The sequence below is a fragment of the Eleutherodactylus coqui genome, chromosome 5 (assembly GCF_035609145.1).
Source record: "Eleutherodactylus coqui strain aEleCoq1 chromosome 5, aEleCoq1.hap1, whole genome shotgun sequence".
Taxonomy (NCBI): domain Eukaryota; kingdom Metazoa; phylum Chordata; class Amphibia; order Anura; family Eleutherodactylidae; genus Eleutherodactylus; species Eleutherodactylus coqui.
This window is the reverse complement of record NC_089841.1, coordinates 256,092,773-256,114,932: the sequence shown is the minus strand read 5'-3', so window position 1 is coordinate 256,114,932 and position 22,160 is coordinate 256,092,773. Positions and strand designations below refer to the sequence as shown.

The window sequence follows — 22,160 nt, the reverse complement described above, 5'->3', positions numbered from 1 at the left end:
GACCTTCAGTGGGATCAAACTAGACAGGCTAGCCTTCTTACCCCATGCACATCAATGAGTCTCGGGCGCTAATGACTCTGCTGATGGTTCACCATTTGTCCTTCCTAGGAGCACTTTTGATAGGTACTACCAAGTTTCCCTGAAAGTGGGTCCTACCCTGATAGTAACACCTACCACAGTTTTCGGGGGAGGTTTGAAATATAAGGCCTCCCCTGAAAATAAGACCTAGCTGAACCCCCCCCCCCCCCCCAAATCAATACTTACCTGGTCCATGGCGTCCTGATGGTCTCCAGTGGCACTGCGGCAAACAGCGGAGTCCTCCCTGTCTACCCTTTTAGCTTCTTCGCCGCCGGAGACCATCAGGATGCCGCGGACCAGGTGAGTATATGTCTTCCCCCTGAAAATAACACACTGTGCCTCTTTTGGGGCAAAATTAATATAAGACAGTGTCTTATTTTTGAGGAAACACCGTAAGTACAGCCTACTGGGAACCCCCCACAAGAGCTGCTACTTTGGAGACACTCTGACCAAGTTGTCAAAACCTCACAATTTGATTCTCATGAGTGACAATTTTTAATGCTTCCAAGATATCAATTTCAAGAACTGTTCACTAGCTGCCTAATACATCCAACCCCCCAGCTGCCATTTTCATGAGATATTTAGTAATATTTCCACCCCTGGGGACTTCTAATGCCATTTCTGCTTCTGAGCTTGGAGTAGGGGAGGGTAAAGCCTTCTGTAATTGTTGTTCAGTGCTATCATCTGGCTCAGATATGTCTACTTCTATGTAAAGCATCTTTGAGCAGGCTGAAATTAGTTTGCCTTCCTTACTGAAAAAGTTAAAAGTCTTATGGTTGGGTCCTGGGGAAGCCATGATCAGGTCTTAAGAAATAGTGACTATCCTAATTGCTCTGGCAACACTGCACACACTTAAAGTGCCACTCCAGCGACAATTGATATTCATTCAGTCCTTCTGCTCAGGCGGGTCATGTGATGTCATTCTGACCACCTGAGATTTACTTGGGGGTTGTCTGAGTAAAGGGAAACCCCTGTCAGCAGGTCCCCCATGGTATAAAATAAATCAGCAGTTACTTACCTCTTCCTGCTTCTCCGTTTGTCCTCCTCCCCCGGCTCTGGTCTCCTTATGATGTCACTTGGCAGGCTGAGCCCGTCTACAAACAAGCTGCAGTAGCCAATGACAGCGCCCTACGATCATGGCTGAGCACTGTCATTGGCTACTACACAGGTTTATGGAACATCACAGCTGGAGTGGAGAGAGTAAAGTAACTGTTAATTTGTTATTTTATAACATGGGAGACTCAATGACAAGGGGTTCCCTTAACTTGGACAATCCCCTTTAAATGGCAGAGATCAGTGGACATATAACAATATGATAGTGTAGGTTTTGGGAGCCACATTTTATTATTGGTGCAAAACATATGGATGGAAACCAGAAAAGTGTTTTTCCTTGATGCAGTATAAATCTGTGAGTTGTAGTTTTTCATTTCGTTCTTTGACACCAATAATTGATCATATAAACTCTTCCAAGATACGGAGATAAGAGATTGTTGTTCTCACAAACAGCAATTAACTTCACTTTCAACAATTTTTTGGCCGTCCTTACAGCTTCCATTAAAAGGGTTTTATCATCAAGACAATCCTGAATCACATTTCCTATTAGGGTCCCCTGGCAATATCAGCCGTACTCAGATCTTACCAATCAGTTAATGGGGAACTTTTTCATGTTCTCTTTAAGACAAAAGATGATCTTTTAATTGAACCTCAGTGATTGCTTCACATATTTTCTAATTTATTGAAATGTTCATGTTTGTAAAAATAGAGGCAATGGCATAAAGGCAAAGGCTCTCTCCATTTTCAGTAAATAGGTGTCATAAATGATGCAGAGCTCCTCCCTATTGCTCAAATCATTCCTTTTTGTAGCGTGTAATCTACTTAGATTGTGACCCCAACGGCGTACAGAGACAGATGCAAGTGATGACATCTCCGCACAGCGCTGTGATATATAAATAACATAGTATGGAAGGCTGAAAAAGACATGTCCATCCAGTTCAGCCTATTACCCCCAATGTTGATCCAGAGGAAGCCAAAAAAGAACAAAGAAGTAGAAGCCAATTTTCCCCATTTAAGAGAAAATCCTTTCCGACTCCAGTCTGGCAATTGGAATAATCTCTGGATCAACAACCTTTCTTAAGCTATTGTATCGCTCAAGTTGTCCAGGCCCCTCTTGAACTCTTTTAGTAAGTTCGCCATCACCACATTCTCAGTCAGAGAGTTCCACAGTCTCTATGCTCCTACAGTAATGAATTTACTGTGGCTAGCCAATTCATAAATCCTGCTACCACAACGCGATGGCTGTTGATTGGTTCTTCGATCACCCTGGCTGAGCTGATCAATGGCTGTGATTAGTTCATCGAGCGCTGCATTGATTGGCTGAGCGCGACGCTCCAGAACCAATCACAGCCATCACTTACTGGAGGCAAGATTTATGAATCCCTTAACCAGGAAGTGATGATGTACAAGCGGCTAGAGCAGATGAACAGCGCAGACCACCAAAGAGCAGCATGATGGACGTGGACCAAGCCTGCTAGGTAAGTAAAATAATACTTCCTCGAAAATAAGACCTAGTGCCTCTTTTGTGGCAAAAATTAATATAACACAGGGTCTTATTTTTGGGGTAACTAGTGACTTGTAGAGAGGAAGAACAATGTTCTCGTCATGCGCCCCTAGACCTCTTTTGATGCACCCCATGATCTGATATGCCTTGGCAGCAGCTGCCTGACACTGGTTGCTCCAGTTAAGCTTATAGTTAACTAAAATACCCAAGTCCTTTAATAAGTCAGTGTTTCCCAGTGTTTTCCCATTTAGGCTTGATTCACACGAACGTATATCGGCTCGGTTTTCATGCCGAGCCAACATACGTAGTCTCTCTCTGCAGGGGGGGAGGCTGGAAGAGCCAGGAGCAGTGCTCTGAGCTCCCGCCCCGTCTCTGCCTCCTCTCCGCCTCTCTGCACTATTTGCAATAGGGAGAGCCGGGACGGGGGAAGGGGCTAATTCGCGAAACTTAGCCCCGCTCCGTCCTGCCTCCTTTCATTGCAAATAGTACAGAGGGGCAGAGAGGAGGCAGAAAGGGGGCAGGAGCTCAGTTCCTGTACCTGGCTCTTCCATCCTCTCCCCCCTGCAGATGAGGACGACGTATATCGGCTCGGCGTGAAAACCGAGCCGATATACGTTCGTGTGAATCCAGCCTAAGTGTGTAATGGTGATATGTATTCCTTCTGCCCATGTGCAGAACCTTACATTTATCAGTGTTGCACCTCATTTGTTATTTTTCTGCTCAAATCTCCAACTTAGGGCTCCCACCCACTAGCTTTTTTTTCTCCACTGCGCTGCGAGAGTAAGTGAAAACTCTCGCAGAGCAGTGCGAGAAATCACAGCGATATCACTGCGACAGTCTTTTCAATGGGGCCAGCGGCAGCAGCACTAGCCCCATTGAAAAGATATGGAGAATGCCGCGGACTTCTGCCACAGCTGTGGCAGGAGTTTCCTTCATCCCCTCGGGGACCGCGGGGATGAAGGAACCCTCTGTCACAGCTGTGGCAGAAGTCAGCGGCATGCTATCCCATTGCTTTCAATGGGATCGGCACTGCTGCCAATCCCATTGAAAGCAGTGGTTTCTGACAAGCCCTGCAGAATGATTATCGGATAAGGGCTTGAAATATAAGCCCTTCCCCGATAATCATAAAAAAGTGGTTAAAAAAAATAATAAAAAAGTTACTCACCTCTCCTGCTGTCAGCCGCGTCCTCCGGCTGGCTCCCCGGCACTGCTACTGAGCTCTTTCAGCAGACGGGGATTTAAAAATCCCTGCCTCCTGAAAGGGCGGTGCAGATTGGCTGAGGGCTCAGCCAATAGCAGCTACTGCTTAGCTATTGGCTGAGCGCTCAGCTAATGACAGATAGCTCTTAGCTATTCATTCGCGGGGATGAAGGAAACTCCTACCACAGCTGTGACAGCTGTCACGGCTGTGGCAGAAGTCAGCGGCATTCTCCATATCTTTTCAATGGGGCTAGCGCTGCTGCCGCTGGCCCCATTGAAAAGACTGGCGATGTTGCAGCGATATCCCAGCGATTTTAGGATATCTGCCTGCATTTTTCTCGTACTGCGATGCGAGACTTTAACTTTAGAATCGCATCGCAGTGGAGAAAAAAACGCCAGTGGGTGGGAGCCCTTAGGCTGCCTGCACACGACAGGGCCTGGAATCTGGCCTTGGGAGTAGCGGCATCCGTGTGTACCTGTTACTTTCATTTTTCCCTGTACTGTGGATGGTCCGCACGGCGAGCAGTCGGACATGCGCAGTTCAGTTTTTTTTCTGAAACTCCTCTTTTTCCCGGTGCCCACAACCTTTCAGCAATGTGACGTGGATCGGACGGCTTCCATTGACTTCAATGGAAGCCATCAGTGCGAAATCCGCACAAAAATGGAGCATGCTCAGATTTTTCCTCTGCTTGCGGAAACCACAAATTGGTTTCCACAAGTGTGTAGGAAGAATAGATTTCCAATAGCATGCTAAGGGCGCTATTTGCTGCAGAACTGCGGTGCAGACGCCCACCGCGGGTTCTGCATCAGATATTTATCCATGGGCAGGGGCACTTATCCAGGTCCATTTGTAACCAGAGTCTGTCCTCTTCTGTTAACTTCTTTACATAGTTTTGTATCATCTGCAAATATTGATATTTTACTTCAAGTGAAATAAATCTATGTAGCTAACAAAATAAACAATAAACCGTATGTTTTAACACCGGGCTTCCCGCGGTCACCTTCGGTAACCGACAGTATGGAGCTGTCAAATCCAGAGCCTGCAGGGTTTCAATCCCCAGAGGAAAAATGTTTTAATGTCCCTAGGGATTAAAGGTAGGACGTAAAAACACTATATGGTGGTCACTAAGGGGTTAAGGACCAAGCGATTTTCATCATTGCACTGCACGAGCCATAACTTGCTAACATGGGCGTATGAGGGCTTGTTTTTTTGGGACAAGTTGTATTTTTTAAGGGCTGCACTCTTTGATACATACGTATAATGTGTTGTAGAACTTTTATTAAAAATTTTTTGGGGGAGATGAAAAAAAAAAACGTTCAGAATTCCGCCACTGTTTTGGGGTTTTGTTGTTACAGTGTTCCCCATGCAGCAAAATTGTCATTTTTTTATCTGCATCAGTGTGATTACTGCAAAACTGAGGTTATATAGATTTTTAACATCTTTACTACCTTCGCACAAGTAAAACACGTTTTTAAAAAAAAGAATTGAATCTGTATGGAAGCATTCTAAGGGCCTATTCACACGCCCGTGTCCCTTTCTGCAGGGGGAGGATGTGGGCCGGGCCGGGAGCAGTGCACTGAGCTCCCGCCCCCTCTCCGCCCCTCACCACTGTTTGCAATGATAGGGCGGGATGGCAGCGGAGCTATGTTCCGGTTCGTCCCATTGCAAATAGTGGCGAGGGGCGGAGAGAAGGTGGGAGCTCAGTGCACTGCTCCCGGCCCGGCCCACATCCTCCCCCTGCAGAAAGGGACACCGTATATCGGCCGGGCGTGAAAACCTGGCCGATAAACGGACGTGTGAATAAGCCCTTAGACCCATAGTGTTTTTGTTTTTCCAGCAGTGGAACTCTATGAGGGCTTTTTTTTTTTCCGGGAAGTGTTGTAGTTTGTATTGGTACCGGTTTATGGTACATGTGACTTTTGAATTGCTTTTTATTATGTTTTTGGGAGACGAAGAGAGGAAAAAGCATTTTAGCATTACTTTAAAAAATTATTTTTACCGCGTTCACCAGGTGTGATAAATGACAAAATATTTACATTGTCTGGGTCGAACGCGGTAATACCTATTTATGGCCGCCTGCAGACGGCCGGGTTGGATCCGGCTGCGAGAATTCTCGCAGCAGGACCCGACCCAAGCGCCTGCAGAGAGCAGCGCGTACTCACCCGCTTCCGCAGCTCCGGCTCTTTCATGTGCTGGCTGCTGGGCAGCCGGCGCATGCGCAGAGCGGAACCGGTGGGCGGTGAGTGACGTTTCTGTGCGGGGCTCACAGAATTAGAGCATGTTGCGGTTTGTTTTCTGCGCATGATTTCGCGCAGACAAATCGCGGTCTTCTGCATAGGATTGTGTGCTGTAATGCAATCCTATCCAGGCGTACGGGGGCGGAAATTCTGCGGAATTTCCGCCTGTCTGCAGGCGGGCTAAGTGTTCCTTTTTTAAAAAAAAGAAATTGGTATTTTATCCATTTAAAATGGGTATTTGTCAGTAAAAATGTATATTTTTTTAAAACTGATTTTTTTCCCCTTTACATTAAACTTTTTTGCACTATTCTGACACTATTTTATAGTTCCCTTAAGGTAACGTGAAGATACGATCCTTACATCGGTACAATAGCACACTGCATTACTTATGTAGTGCATTCTACTAAACCTATGACAGCAGCCTATCAGATTCTGCTGGAGGTGGGGCCTAAAAGAATAAAAGAGTTACATAACAGACATGGAGGCCTTTTTCAAGCTATTGTCTGCCATGGGAACCAATTGGTACCCCTTACCTTGTCATCTGCTTATATGCTGCAGTTGCTATTAATTGTGGCATCTGAGAGGTTAACCTGCCAGGATCTGAGGTTTCTCCATCTCTGTCAGTTAGAGCAGGAGGCTGGCGGTCAGTAGTCAGACAAGCCACCGCCTAAAAAAGATATATGTGCAGGTTTATAGCCCATTAGTGAGGTCTGTAGAGGGTGTATTGGCTGACAAGAAGGGCTTTAACAGACAAACGTGTCTCCAGAGGCTTTGGCATGCCTGAAAATCACGCCCACAAAATGCCACCTCATTGTTTTCAATGGCTCCGTTCTCATGAGCGTGTTTATCGCGTCCAATTCCTACGCACGATAAAAGACGGGTCTTTCTGCTTTTTTTATTGCTCAGTTTGGGCAGTAAAAAATACGCCACATCGACGAAGAGCTATAACTTGTTCATGTGTAAATACGCTCAGCCGCGGCAAGTGTATTTGCGTATACGTTTGTCTGTTTAAGCCCTAAGGGACATCTTAGCTATGTATGACTGCCAGTATTTCTGGTGATGATGGTGAAGAGTACAATCAGACGGCCGATCGATTGTCCTTCTGTCAGCCGGTTGATATCACACAAGTATGGTCGCCTCTAGCGACATCTCTCCATCTGTCGGATACTCGTTCGTCCGTGTGTCACCCGGCGCCTCTTCATATAGGCAGGCACCCATGGGGGCTGCACCCTGTGGTGTACTGCATCTGCTATATATATATATATATATATATATATATAACTCTGATAGTAAATTTATTTTGCGTGCTGTTGCCATCTTTGGTTTCTACTATATCTGCCCCAACAGAGGGGGGATACGGAGACGGGTCCCTCTGTGTAGCCATACAATGACCTGCATGGTGTCCTCTGGTGTCTGCTGTTTACGCAGGTTGCATTTGAATGCAATTACCAGAGAGATTCAGAGGTACAAGCAGACCCTTGGCACATATCTGCAGCTCCGCTCGCCACCGCTGTGTGAGGTACGTTGCTATGGAAACCCGGAGGGATGCTACGGTTGCTATGGGTGACTGGACTGCAGCTGCAGCCATTCGGTTCTCCTCAGAACTCGCCTCCCTCACTGTGACTGGAGGGGGAAGTCTTGTTATGCCGCACACAGTAGTGAGGAGGCGGACATGTCTGTCTGAGGAAGAACCGTCGGCGTTACCAGGCATATTAAGGGCAATTAGGCCGTGCTTTTCTAATGAGTCCGAATGGTTAAATCGTTAGTCATCTAAGCTGTAGAGGCGCACGCGGCGTCCGAGCACGACGCCTAATGTACGGCCAGCGAAGGGCCATGGCGGATATGTTAAATGTGTCCGTAAGCCCCCCAGTCGGAGGCCCGTGCCCCTCTGGCGGGCTGATATATATTTTTTAAGAAAAGTGAGGATCACCTCAGAAAAATGTATACCGCACGGTGACCGTGGGAGCGTATGGGCGATGGATGGTCCAACACAGATTTGTGTCACGCACGTGTTATGAGAGTATGCAGGCACCTCAAACACTGTGTATACAGAGCCTAGGGCCTATTCACGCATTTGCGCTGTGTATTACGCGTGCAAAAATATAAGCATGCGCATTTCGTTCATGCAAAAAAAACCGCACGTATAGACAGTGCATAGTAAGCTAATTAAAGTTAATCACCCGTTGAAATTAACGACATCTTGGTTGCGTGTTTTTTTGCACATGCAGTAAAATATGCACAGATGCGCGCAAAAACACAACACCCATCGCGCAAATGTGCGCATTAAATACGCTTATGCCCATGTGAAGCCAGCCATAGGGGTTATTCACAAACGCATTGAAATCAATGGCTTTGCTCTAATTTCCTTTTTTTGCACACGTGAGAAAAAATAGGAAATGCTCTTTTTTTCTGCCCATTTGCGCACCAAAGGTGCCCATTGAAGTCCATGGAGGGTGCGCAAATGTCCACGCAATACACAAGGGGATGTGTGAAATATTGCGCAATTCCATGAAAAAACAGAACATTAGAATAGCCATTTAAATCAGGGCGTGTTCATTTGTCATGCCCTGCATGCGCACAAGTACAGTAAAATATACCGTTACATGCATAGTGCGAATACGTGCATGCTCTTGTGTAGCTGCAGCAAACAGACGAGCGTGATTTCCTCATGCGCAATAGTACAGAGTTTGAACAGTTAAATACAAAAAGAACTTTTTACTGGTTCATACACAAACATGCTCCGTCGCACATGCGCCCGTGTGTTTAAGCTCTAAGGGCTCATTCACATGAGACAATATGCACAGCTAACTTACATGCGGAAAAAACATTAACTATTAGAACCAATGGTTTCCTATGGAAACATTCAGACAAAGGAATTTTAGCCAAGCCAAAAAAAACCAACCCCTAAAAAGATAGGAAATCAGCAACTGAAATTCCCTGCTGCGCGAAAAGGTAGGACCTGACCTAAGTTTGGTGCACAAAGCGCAGAAGCCTCCATAGACTCCTATAGGAGACTATGCAAGCTGGTCGGCAAACGGAGATGAAAGGATTTCTCCACAGACGGGAGAGAAAGAGAAAATGATGAAGGTAAGCCCTGGGGGAACCCATTTCTTCTCTGCAGGGCTTCCCTTGACTGCAGAGAGAGAGAGAGAGAGAGAGAGAGAGAGCAATAAGGGAAGCCCCGGGGGAACCCCACTTTAAAAAAGACATAGACAACCTGGAGCAAGTTCAGAGAAGAGTTAGCAAGATGGTGAGTAGTCTGCAAATCATGTCCTATGAGAAACCATTAAAGGATCTGGGAATGTTTAGCTTTCAAAAAAGAAAGCTGAGAGGAGACTTAATAGCTGTCTACAAATATCTGAAGGGCTGTCACAGTGCAGAGGGATTAGCCCTATTCTCATCTGCACAAGGAAAGACCAGAAGCAATGGGATGAAATTGAAAGGGAGGAGATACAGATTAGATATTAGAAAAAACTTTCTGACAGTGAGGGTGATCAATGAGTGGAACAGGTTACCACAGGAGGTGGTGAGTTCTCCTTTAATGGAAGTGTTCAAAGAAAGGCTGGACAAATATTTGTCTGGGATGATTTAGTGAATCCTGCACTGAGCAGGGGGTTGGACCCGATGACCCTGGAGGTTCCTTCCAACTCTACCATTCTATGATTCTAACCCCCTTTATCTCCGGGGCTCCCTTGATCTCAGCAGGGATGGAGGCATTCCCCTGCAGGGGGGATGAAGGGATTTCCCCTCTCTCCCTGCTACGGTGGAATTTCTCCTTCTTCCATGCAGGGGAATCCCTCTCTCCTCGCTACACGGGAATCCCTCCTTCTCCCCTGCAGGGGAATCCCTCTAGCCCCATTGAGATGAATGGAGTCCCCAGCAATGAAGTGAAGCGCCGCCTGGCTTTCCTTCATCTCTCTGTCTCCTCCCGGAGCAGCGGGATTTTTTCTCTGCAACACACAGCTCCCAATCATGCGAATGGGCAATTTCACAGCTAAATAAGCTCGGGATAAGATAGTGGGAAATCGTCCATTCACATGATTTTCTCACGAGTTAGCCTCAATTTCTATGCGCAGCTCACTTCTGTGCGATTTTGACGCCCGTGTGAATGAGCCCTAAGAGCCAATTCACAAGTAGGTGCGTCAAAAAATCGCATCTAAAAGAACCCATGGTTTCCTATGTCCTATCTTTTGACGGCACAGCGTCGGTGGCTCCCATAGACTCCTGTGGGAGCTGGCTGGCAAAGAGAGGGGGCAGCGAGGAGGGAGCGACATACTTGCTAACAGCAGCCACAACAAGCTTGCGGCTGCTATCTGTTCATCCGATTTAACGCTCAGATAGCTGCGCTGTTTTAGAAAGGTATCAGCGTATTTCAGCCCGTGAATATGTTGCGCATTCACAGGCTGAAATACACATATGGCCGTGTGCATGCACCCTAAAGGCCGGTATCTCACCAGCATAAGACATTTGTGCTGCGGTTTTGCTGTTTGGGCGTTGCATATTTGGATGCACAACTGCAGTTTTTACTGTACTTTTTGTGCATGCAAAAAAAACACACGCAGCAATGATGTCAGCCATTGTTTAATGAGGTTAATATGTGTCCTTTCCCTGTGCATGGTGCGTAATTTTGTTACCTTAATGCACACACAAAATACACGCACGTGAACGAACCTATTGACAGCAATGGGTTTGATTCTCTGTGCAAACTTTGCACACATATTATGCAACACAAATAGGTAGAAAATAGATTTCAGTTTGTTTGTTCGCATGCATGTATTTTGCGCGCGCAATTTCGTTGTTTAAATAATACACAGTAGGCACTATTTTTACTGCGCATTTGCACAAAGAAGTAGACTATATGGAACAAATAACCATGTCAATGGATGGGACTGTAGCTGTGTTTTTTTGTGCATGAGTTGCACGTAAAGAATGTAAAGTAGAAAGCGCAGAAGGGTCACTATGACACTATGGGTGGGATGAGGGACAGACGGACAGGGGCGTCACCAAGGAATGGGAGCTCCAATTTTTTTATATTAAAAAACCCGAGAAAGGTGAAGGGTGGCTGGGAGGATTGCAGAGGAGCAGCTGGAGGCAGATGCGTAGAGGGCTACCAGCTGGTCAGGTACGTGTCGAGGGACTGTTGGATATGTATGATATTTAAGGAGTGGGGGGGGGGGCTGGTGGGAAACTGTGTTAGACAGGAGGTAATGATATCAACAAGCATTCATTCAACAGCTATGATGAGATGGAAGGTGGAGTGAGGGCGCATTCTGATCCTCCTTCCTTGGGCACCAACTTATCCTGCACCTGCTTAACACATATGCCATATATTCGTTTGCTGTGCTACTCTTTCCTGAAAACCCACTTGAAGTCAATGGGATCCATCGTAACATGATGCTAGTGTGGACAGAACCTCCCATGGACATACGACATGTGTATCTTGAAGCAGGTGGTGTCCAAGTACTAAAAGGAAATGACAAGTCCTAATGTCAGCCCAGCGGAATACAGTAGGTGTGTGACCAGACGAGTATCAGAAGGTTGGTGGGATGCTTCCTCTGTGGGGTCAGTATGAGGAATGATGACATCGGAGTACGTCTCTGTGTGCTATGATGTGGACAATGCCATCAGTCCAGACGTCAGAACTGATCCAAAAGGGGAATTTTCTCTGATAATGGTGGATATAAGATGAGACCCTCGTGTATCTGTAGGTAAGCAATGCACACTATATTGACCCCTTAATGACGGCCAATACGCCTTTTTTACATCGGCCAGTGATGGGCTTTAAACCTGCATATACATCTTTTTAAGATGGTGTCTTGGTTGTAAGCAGATGACAGGGGAAGTAATGCAGTGTACTATCTTAGTGATCAAAGGATCACATTTTCAACACCCCTTAAGGGACTAAAAAATAGTGTCAAAAAAAGTTTAATAAAGTTTAAAGGGGTTTTCCAGTGAAAATACTATTGATGACCCATCCTCAGGATAGGTCATTAATAGTTGATCGGCTGGGGTCCGTTGCTCGGGACCCCAACCAATCAGCAGAGTGGGCGCATGCTGTCAGCATTGCAAATACACAGAGGTCAGAGTTGAAGTCTCCTAAGTGTAGTGGCCGGCGCTTGTAACTGCAGGCACAGGTCACGTTGATTTCAATGAGAGCCACGCTTGCAGTTACAAGCGCCGGTTACTACAAGGAGGTCAGTGTGGAGACTTCCGCTCCTTCCTCTCTGACCTTTGTGTATTTGCGGTGCTGACAGCATGCGCCCGCTTAGCTGATCAGTCAGGGTCCTGAGTGACGGACCATAGCCGATCAACTATTAATGACCTATCTTGAGGATACATCATCAGTAGTATTCTCCCTGGAAAACCCCTTTAATTGAAAGAAAAAAATCCAAATTAAGGTCTCATGTCCACAGGTGGATTCTGCATCAATAACCCTTCATAGGATGCTATGGAAAATGATTCTTCATGTACCTGAGCGGAAACCAACTGCGGTTTCCGCTTGTGGATGAAAAATCGCAGCATGTTCCATTTTACTGCAGTTCCCGCACGGACGGCTTCCATTGGAGTCGATGGAAGCCGTTCAACCTGCAGCCCAGACGCGGATTGTGTGCGAAGAGCAGGAGGTTAAAAAAAATATCTGTACTGTGCATGTGCGCCAGCCGGCACGTCCGCACACATCTGAAGTACAGGAGAAAAAGTCACAGATACGCAGGGTTGCTGGCTGCAGGCTGATTCCGTGTGGGATTCCCCATACGGTAGCCGCACGTGCCATGGACATGAGGCCTATGAAATGGATAAATAATGAATAAAATACCCCCAAACCAACACATAATAGATATAGCTGCATTCATAAGGACTCAGACAATGAAAATATTGTGTTATTTATCGCACTTGGTGAAGGCCGTAAAAATAATTTTTAACCCTCATGTCACGATTGCTATTTTCTTTTGTTCGCCTCCCAAAAACGTGATAAAAAGCCTTCCAAACACCACATGTACCTCAAAATGGTACCATTAAAAACTACAACTCCTCCCGCAATAAACAAGACCCTACAGCGCTCCGCTGCCAAAAAAATAAGGCAATGCCCATGGACGGATTTTCGCTACGGAATATGCGTCCAGATGCCCACTGCGAATTCTGCGGCATGCTATGTTAAAAGATTTCTGCCCACGAGCGGAAATCAATGGTGATTTTCTGCTTGCGGGGAATAATCGGAGCATGCCGGACGCGTAACTTGAAGCTCCTGGGCCCCAATGCAAAACCTGTAACAGGGCCCCCAACGATAATGCTTTAGTCATAGTACTGGGCTCCCTATATGGAGAAGAGAGGCCTTATGGGCCTCCTAAGGCTCCTGGGCCCGGGTGCAACTGCATCACCTGCATCCTCTATAGTTACGCTCCTGGAGCATGCTGTATTTGGAGTGGAAAATCACCATCCGTTGCACGGTGAGTCGCTGCAGATCCGCAACATCGCTGGCGTGACATGCCCTGTACTGCCTATGCATGCCGGCCGAGACGCTTGCGGTGTATCTGGACAGGTCAGTATGCGTCTCTGGGGATCACCGAGTATGATTTCGCTGCAAGATTTCACAGTCGGAACCCAACCCAGCGGTGGGCATGATTCAACAGGTTTTTTTTTTAATTGCGCAAAAGTAGAAAAAAAAAATCTCTACAAACTTGATATTGCCGTAACCGTGCTGATCAGATAATAGAGTTATCATGTTATTTTACTGAATGTGAACCCCCTCTACCCAAACCCCCCCCCCCCCCCCAAAAAATAAATGGGGAGGGTGGTTTCCTGGGGAAAGGCCTTAGCCCACCACAAAAAATTAGTTCAACAACACATTTATGTACTCCAGAGTTGTGCCATTAAAAAAATACAACTTATCACCCCAAAAACAAGCCCTCACGTGGTTATTTTAGCGCAATATGGCATTAGCAATGCAACAATTAAAATCGTAAAGGCATAAAATCAGCTGGTCAGTAAGGGGTTAAGGGGAAATGTAGGTAGTGCCACCTCCTAAGCAATGCTTGGGGATACAGGTGAGTATAGGTACCATTATTTCTGTAATTGAGGAGAATGATAACTTTAGATACTGTGCCCACTACCCCTCTTCTCAAACATGAACTCTCTGCCTTAGGGCACAAAGCTTAAGAGGGCACACTTCATAGAATGTCACTTACCTGGAAGATCCATGTAGTAGCTGCCATGCGTACACCAGTCCATGCCAGGGCGCAAACTATAACACACAGCAATTCCATCCAGGTGAAATTGGCATGAGCCTGTAATGTGTCCCATGATGATGCCAAGCCACAGTCTTTGCATTCCTTCAGGGCTTCTATGAATTGTCTACCACTCTGAATGAGGAGGTCCACGTACCCCAGAGAAGAGGGTATCTCCACATGGCGAATCTTATGTTCTTGCTCCATAACTGGCATAAGAATGTAGATTTAGAAAGATATTCTTCTTCAATACCAGGATGCCAATTCCTATCAGGCTTAATGCTTCTGAGTGCCTACAGACCATGAAGTCCATGAAGACCTACTCTTGTCTGCAGGGCAGGAGGGTGGCACTGGCATCAGCTGCCTGGATGCTCTTCCTGGCCTTATCTTCTGCCCATCTGGGGCAATAATGATGACTATGGCATAAAGGGGAGATAGGGTGATGCCTATGGGAGCTGGGGGAGGAGGGGGCAGCTGGTGCAGTGAATCTCCCTCTCCCTGATTGGCGGGATCCAGTGTAACAAGGCAGGATCTAGCAGGGAGGAGAGGCAAGGAATGGGTGCAGACAGGGCACCGGAGAGGATGGTGCAGGCAGGGAGCTGCCAGTGTCAGTGCCAGCCTTCCTATGAAGATATTCACAGCACGTTTGAATGGAGGGAGGGGAGAAGAGGACGGATTGTCGGCCGCCAATCACACAGCGCGATGATGTCAGCGCCTTCAAGTGTCTTCAGTCGCGGCCAGCGCGATGTACTGCGCGGGCGATGAGATGTGTGTGCATGGCGATGCAGGGAGATCCTGAGCTGTGTGCCCATGCCCTGCCCCCAGCCGTGGTCTGTGCCCTCCTTGCCTTTTACATAGATTTCTGTAGGGTAACATGTTACACTGCAGGGTGTAAGAAGGATTCTGCGGCACCTGCAGCACCTCTTTAGGGTGCATTCACACGGGCAAGATTATCGTGCGCGTTTTGTGCCATGCGCACAAAACTTGCATGAATATGAAATGCATTCTTCTTGTAGCGATGCTGAAAGGAAAAAAAAGCACAGCATGTTCTATCTTTGGAGCGTTCCCCCTGGAGGGATCGCCCGCTGTTTCCTTCGAAAAGATCTCATATGCCATGTGATGTACACGCGAGGGCAATTTCTCCCAGTGAAGGCCAGCTGCACATGGGCGGATTTGAATAGTGGAATTCACGATTGTCACCCGCGCCGCGGGTGATCAATGGAATTCTGCACACATTAAGAATAGAACATTTGTGTATCCGCTCACATAAGAGGATAGCGATTGCGATTTCTGCGAGCGGATTTTAAATCGCATGTTCTATTTTTCAGCGTGATCCGCATGGATGGCTTCTATTGAAGGCAATGGAAGACGTCCAACCCGCAGCCCTTCCGCTATTGACATTGTGGGATGGCCATGGGTACCCACGTCATCGCCTGGCGACAGCACGTAAAAAGCAAAGATTTAAAAAAAAAATCTGTACTGCGCATGACTGATGGTGAGCATCCGCGGTCATTCACAATACAGAAAAGTGAAGGTATGCAGGGTCGGCGGCCGGGGTCAGAGCTGGAATCCGCTGCGGGCTCCCAAATGCGGAATCTGACCCGTCTGTGTGCAATTTCACAGCAGTGATGTGATGCAATTTTTAAGCAAAAACGCATCACCTCGCAATAAAAATCGCACGTTTCCCAGCCCGATATTGCGCTCTCCTGTGTGGATGTAGCCTTAGAGTGCATTCACACAGTCGATATCATGCATGTAAAATTGTGATTCTGTATGTGATCACGCCTCGCATCTATATACTTGAGCTTTTCACGAATGTGATCACAAGTGCTTCCATTAGTTTTCAATGGTTAAAATCCCCTTTTACTCACAGGTATGTCACATGGCCAATGCAGTGGCCTTTTTTTAAAGATCCCATCACCCAAAAAATAGGACCTGCAGCGATTTTTTAATCTCAGAGCATTGCTGCGAGCCAAAAAATTGCTCATGTGAACAAACACATTGAAATCAATGTATTATTAATGCGCGGGTTCCGTCCATATCGCTATAGGATGGAACTTACACATGAAACTCACCGTGTGAATACATCCTTTGGGGCTTAGCCACACAAACGCGTTAGCACTGTGTATGGGCAGTGCAAAATTTGCCTGCGCAATACCCAGTGAATAAAACCCATTGATCTCAACAAGTTTGGTTACACGTGCAAAAAAAAACCTCCATGTCCAATATGCATGAACATAGCACATATTAAACTTAATTGCCCATTAATTACTCAGTGGGAGCACGCTTCCGTGTTGTTTTTTTTTGCACACGTAAATATGCAGTGCATGCATGCGCAAAAAATAGAGTTATATGGAAAGACACATGCGAAACCTAAGGCCTATCACGCAAATATGCAGCACAAGTGCACGTGTAAATACGCTTACGCCCATGTGAAGCCAACCTTAGGGTGCGTTCACACAAGCAGGTGCAATATTGGTCTGAGAAACTCATCACACTTGCAATCCTGCGATTACTGCTGCAAGTTTGATGCGCTTTGCAGGGAGAAATGCATCGCATCTCTAACATGATTTGCACGTGCATAAAAATTGCATGTTTCAATAAAAAATATATGCAATTTTTTGGGCGGCCATAGGAAATAATGTACAATTCTGACACAGAATCACCCAAAAATAGGACATGCAGCAATTTTTCGATCTCGGATCATCAGGCCAACAAAGATCGCTCATGTGAATACCTAACAATATCGCAGTTGGTCAGATATCATGCCTGTTAGTTGCACGTGTCAATGCTCCCTGACAGCTCCTTCACACCAGCAGATTTTAGCACTTTTTTGTGTGTGGAAAAACCCTGCACGCAAAACGCGTAAAATAGAACCCATTGATTGCAATGGGTTCGTTCTCATTGCTTTTTTTTTGTTTGGGCGTGAAAAAATAGGACCTGCTCTATATTGTGCCTATTTGTGCACCAAAGAACCCCCCAGAGGTCTATGCCCAGCATATGTACGCGTGGATATGCGTTGCGAAAGCACGTACACACTGGCACCTCATTTGGCTTAATAGCCCTTTAACCCTTCACATCATTTTGTATCATATATGATACAGTACACATTTCTTAAGGGAATGATTCTGCCTCTCTACTGCATGGTGTAACAGATATGAGACACTCGATGGTATTAATATGTGGTTCTCAGAGCAGCCACTAGATGGCATAGTTGATCAGTTGTAGATTATATAGAATTAAATTTTTGTTATGTTTTTGAAAGTTCATGCAGTGAAGAGTTAAATCAGGGCAGGGTGATTCCCCCACCCATGTGAACTAGCGGTGCCTGCACAAATACGCACAATATTTGTGCAGGCACATGCGCAATGAGCCTCCTCCACTAGGAAAAAAGTTGCCATACGTCCGCGTGAAGCCACTCTCACGCAGCTGAGATTCTTGTGCGAGATTTGTGCATTGCGAAACCCACAAATGTTGCATGAATATTAGCCTCGTTTATTTGAATGGACTCATACACATGATGCGATTCAGGGGGGAAAAAATCACGGCATGTCCTATTTCTGGGTGTGCCCTTAATTCGCATCGCCCATTGTTGTCAATGGGGCGGCGGCAGCAGCATCGCACTGCGTTCTAGGTGCATGTGAGTGTGATGCGATGGTCCACATATAAAATGAGGATCGCTACTTCCCTGAAGTTATGTGAGGTGGTTTTGATACAAAAATGCCTAGCATCTGCAGCAAAATCGTATGTTTGCGAGCACATTATCGGACAAGTTTAACGGCTGATATCGCACTTGACTGTGTGAAATTAGCTTAAGGCCAAATGTTCACGGGCGGATCTGATTTCCGGAATATGTGCGGGTCAATACGTACAAGGAAAGACTAGAAGCAATGGGATGAAATTGAAAGGGAGGAGACAGATTAGATATTAGAAAAAACTTTCTGACAGAGACTGTGATCAATGAGTGGAACAGGTTGCAACAGGAGGTGGTGAGTTCTCCTTAAATGCAAGCGCTCAGACAAAGGCTGGACAGACATCTGTCTGTGATGATTTAGTGATCCTGCACTGAGCAGGGGGTTGGACCCGATGACCCTGGAGGTCCCTTCCAACTCTACCATTCTATGATTGTATGGGTCACCCGCGCAGAAGATCCGCAACTTAAGACGCCCATAGGGATACATGGGCGTCTGCAAGTGAAGTAAAGCATGTGGATTTGATTTGTGCACCTTTTGGTCCAGAAAAAAAATTTCAGCATGCTCCACTTCACTGCGGATCCCATTGCAGTCAATTCCTTTGTGGACGGGCCACGGATTCCGCAGAAAAGCAGATTTTAAAAAAAAATAAAAATTCTCTACTGCGCATGTGCAGTGGCGCCTCAGCTGGCACTTCAGCAAACATCCACAGTGTAGACCTGGACAAGTAAGCACTGTCCTCGGCGGCGGGCAGGGTTGGATTCTGCTGCGGGCTCTCACATGTGGGATCCAACCCACCCGTGGACATGAGGCCTAAGGGTCTATTCACACAGGTGAGTTTCACACGAAGTTCTGTCCTATAGCGACACAGATAGAACTCGCACATGTTAATAACAGTGATTTCAATGGGTTTATTCACATGAGCGATTTTTCACTCAAAGTGATACTGGGAGATCGCATAATCGTTGCATGTCCTACATTTGGGTGATTCCTCATGAAAATCACACTCGCATGCCCTGCATTTTGAATGACAGTGCAATTTTATCATTGAAGATTATTGGAAGCAGTTGCATGAAAACCACAAGTACACAGATGTGACGTAATGTGTTTCTTTTACAGGTGTGATATCAGTCCAAGTTGCTCATGTTGAAGGGCCATTTTCCCACTAAGTGCCATGTACTGGTATCCCATGTTGTTTCTGCCTCTGAATGTAAACCATTCACTAATGGCAAGCAGAGGTTTTGAAAACCTGTGAAGAAGTAAAATGCAATTCTAGGTAACTTTTATTACAGAATGCACATCCTTCATTTACAGAAAACCGTACATGCAGGCGAATGTGTAATAGAAGCAGCACAGAACCCGCGGCACGGCCGGCCTGACCTCCGCAGTAGAACTTCTTGATGGCTGTTAGATGAGAGGAAAGTGTAACTATAGCTTAGGCAGAGATGAAAAGTAGATCAACTGATCGTACGTGGGCTGAGGAGACGTGACTGAGCCCATCCAGTGTCTGCAGACCGATTTCACCTTTACTCGTTCCTTTTTACAATGTATCACTTTCTTTCCTGCCTTTTTGGATACTTTTATATATTCTGTATCAGGATACTTGACTTCCACATCCTTCCTTCTCTTCATGTGACTGCGACAAGTAACAAGCCCTCATACAAGTGTTTTACCAAAATGGTCAGCGCTGCCCGTCGCACGCAGATTCCAAAGCTAGTGTATCCGCAGCAAGTCTGAAAATGTAAGGCGTGATCTCTGTTCTGAAGATCTAGGGCTGGCAGACGCCTTGTCAAGGGCTCATTCGCATGAACGTATCGTGCATCGTATTATGTGCATGTAATACACAGTGAATGTAACCCATGTGCAATCATGTGAAGTAATATGCAGCACAATGCTTTTTTAGTGTGTTTTATGCACCACAATAGGCCATTGAACAGAATGGGTGGGCGAAAATAGGCGTGAAACATGCATATTCACTGCGTATATGCACAAAATTTGAATAAGCCTGTCTGCGCTCTTTTTTGCGTGCACAAACACGCAGCGTATTTGCACGACCAAAATGCATTTATGTCCGTGTGAATGACCCCCATAGTTGCCACAGCAGTAACAGCGACCCTCACAGTGGTTGCAGTAGTAACAGTGTCCCACCCCCATAGTGGTCCCAGTTGTAGTAGTGACCCCCATATTTACCCAGTAGTAACAGTGTCCCACCCCCATAGTAGGTCCAGGGATGCTACCCAGCGAGAGGCCAATAGCAACCTCCCCAATTAGCCTCTGGCCGAGCAGTATCTCTACAAGCTTTACACTCACCCGCCTGCAGCTCTGATCTGGTGGCAGCCACTGCTTAGTCTGACCTCTCATCTCGGCGCAGACAGATGTCAGTGGTCACAGACTCTGCACTGCGCCACTAGACCACTGCTGGTAAAGCGAGTACAATTCCATTATTGCAAGAGCAGCTCACATTGAAAGCACTGGGAGGTACACTTGTAATTGCAGGCTCGGGTACCACTGATTTCAATAAGGGCTGTGCCTGCAATTATGAGCGCCGGTCACAACACAGAGGTCGAAGCAGTGCATTTCCTCCGACCCCGCTGTATCCCAGCTGGCGCTGCCTGGATAACTCCTTCAAGGGTTAATATACAGCTGACGGGCTTCATGTTTGACATGTATGATCTAGTGACAGAGCAGATTGTAAAGTGTCCTACGTTTTTTCCATAACTTCCATAGAAGTGGATGAGCGTTACAGAAACTACGCAATCCCCACCATCACATACAGGTGGGCCGGGAGTCTCAGGAGTCCATCTATCAGACTTTTACACATATCCTGTCGATTATACCATAGAAGTCTCAAATTGGAATACCCCTTTAAAGTGACTTTTGTCATTGCAGACTAGGCAATTTTTGTCTTTTGCTTTCAGCATTCTGGCAGTGGTAATTTTTCTTAATTCTTGGCTAGGTGCACACTAGCCCTAAGAGGCTTGGGCACAACTTGCATCAAATAGACTGATGCCCATGTCCTGTGTGCAGTCCAATATACATGGGATATCCTATTTCTTGTCTGTTTTACGTACAAGAATAGGATATGCCATGAGTTTTTTTTTTATGTGGACTATTGACTCATGTGAAAGAACATCCACGTGTATCGGCTAAAATTGGGCTGTATGCAGTCTGTGGAATTACACGGACAGCACATGGCTCCAAAACATGCTAACATTGATTTCAATGAGAGCTGCGCCAGCAATTACAAGTGGGCCACTACACAAGGGGTCAGAGCAGAATTTTATTATTTATACTATACAAGTGCATTAACCCAGGTACTTAAGGCGAACTGGTCAACTATGAGCACCATAAACTAAGTTATAGAGTCACCATGCGCACAGCAAGCTCAACTCTTCAGAAGGCTAGGTGCATCCTAATTTTCCCAGGGGACACCGCGGGAAAGGGGGAAATATGAAAAGAGGCTCCCCGGACTCTTTGTCACCTACACTACAACGTCTTATTTTATGATGCTTAGGTTGTTGATGATCGGTTCCAATTAGAAGTACGCAGGCTTTGTTAGAAGATATCCAAGTATACTCTAACCGACACCGTAAACAGACAACCCTGGAGTCTTCAATGGATATTGGGCTGTCCGCCTGTACAAGGTATAGGTAAAGATCCCAAAACACATAACACTTATTTCCATATACTTACCCCGGTTTAGCGTGAAGGTTTTCAGGGGCTCCGGCTGACCGTGAGTCAAATGGCTTGAATAGCAACAACAAAGCAGAAAAGCGGCTCCTTAAAAACACTTCCTTATTCTTTTAATACAAAAAAAAAAAAAAATCATAAAATTATAAATAGGTAATTTTATTAATTTTTTGTAATAAGAGAAGTGTCAAGGAGCCGGCTTTTCGCCTTTGTTACAGGTAAAGATCGCATCACAGTGAAGCCCGTCTTTACATTGTATGTACCCCAAAAGTGATGCCATTAATATACAAAGACAAGCCCTCATATTGTCAGGTTGATCTAAAGTGATGGCTCCCTCAATGTGATGCTAGGAAATACATTTTATAGATTAACAGCCCAGCTTTATAGGCCGCACCTCATTATATGTGTGTATATATATAGTAAATGTGTCGGACTACGTATATCAGATACAATTAGTGGAAACTAAGAGTGAAAGAACAAACA

General features: G+C 46.0%; 1 protein-coding gene across 1 annotated transcript in view; it reads right to left on the bottom strand.

The window, feature by feature from the left end:
- Positions 1-14,916, bottom strand: part of CERS1 (ceramide synthase 1) — a 111,020-nt gene extending 96,104 nt beyond the window's left edge. Inside the window, exon 1 of the mRNA XM_066604550.1 lies at positions 14,257-14,916. Within this exon, the coding sequence (XP_066460647.1) occupies positions 14,257-14,511 (255 nt within the window). The 5' untranslated portion in view covers positions 14,512-14,916. The remainder of the gene's footprint in view (positions 1-14,256) is intronic.
- Between the last annotated feature and the right edge of the window lie 7,244 nt (positions 14,917-22,160).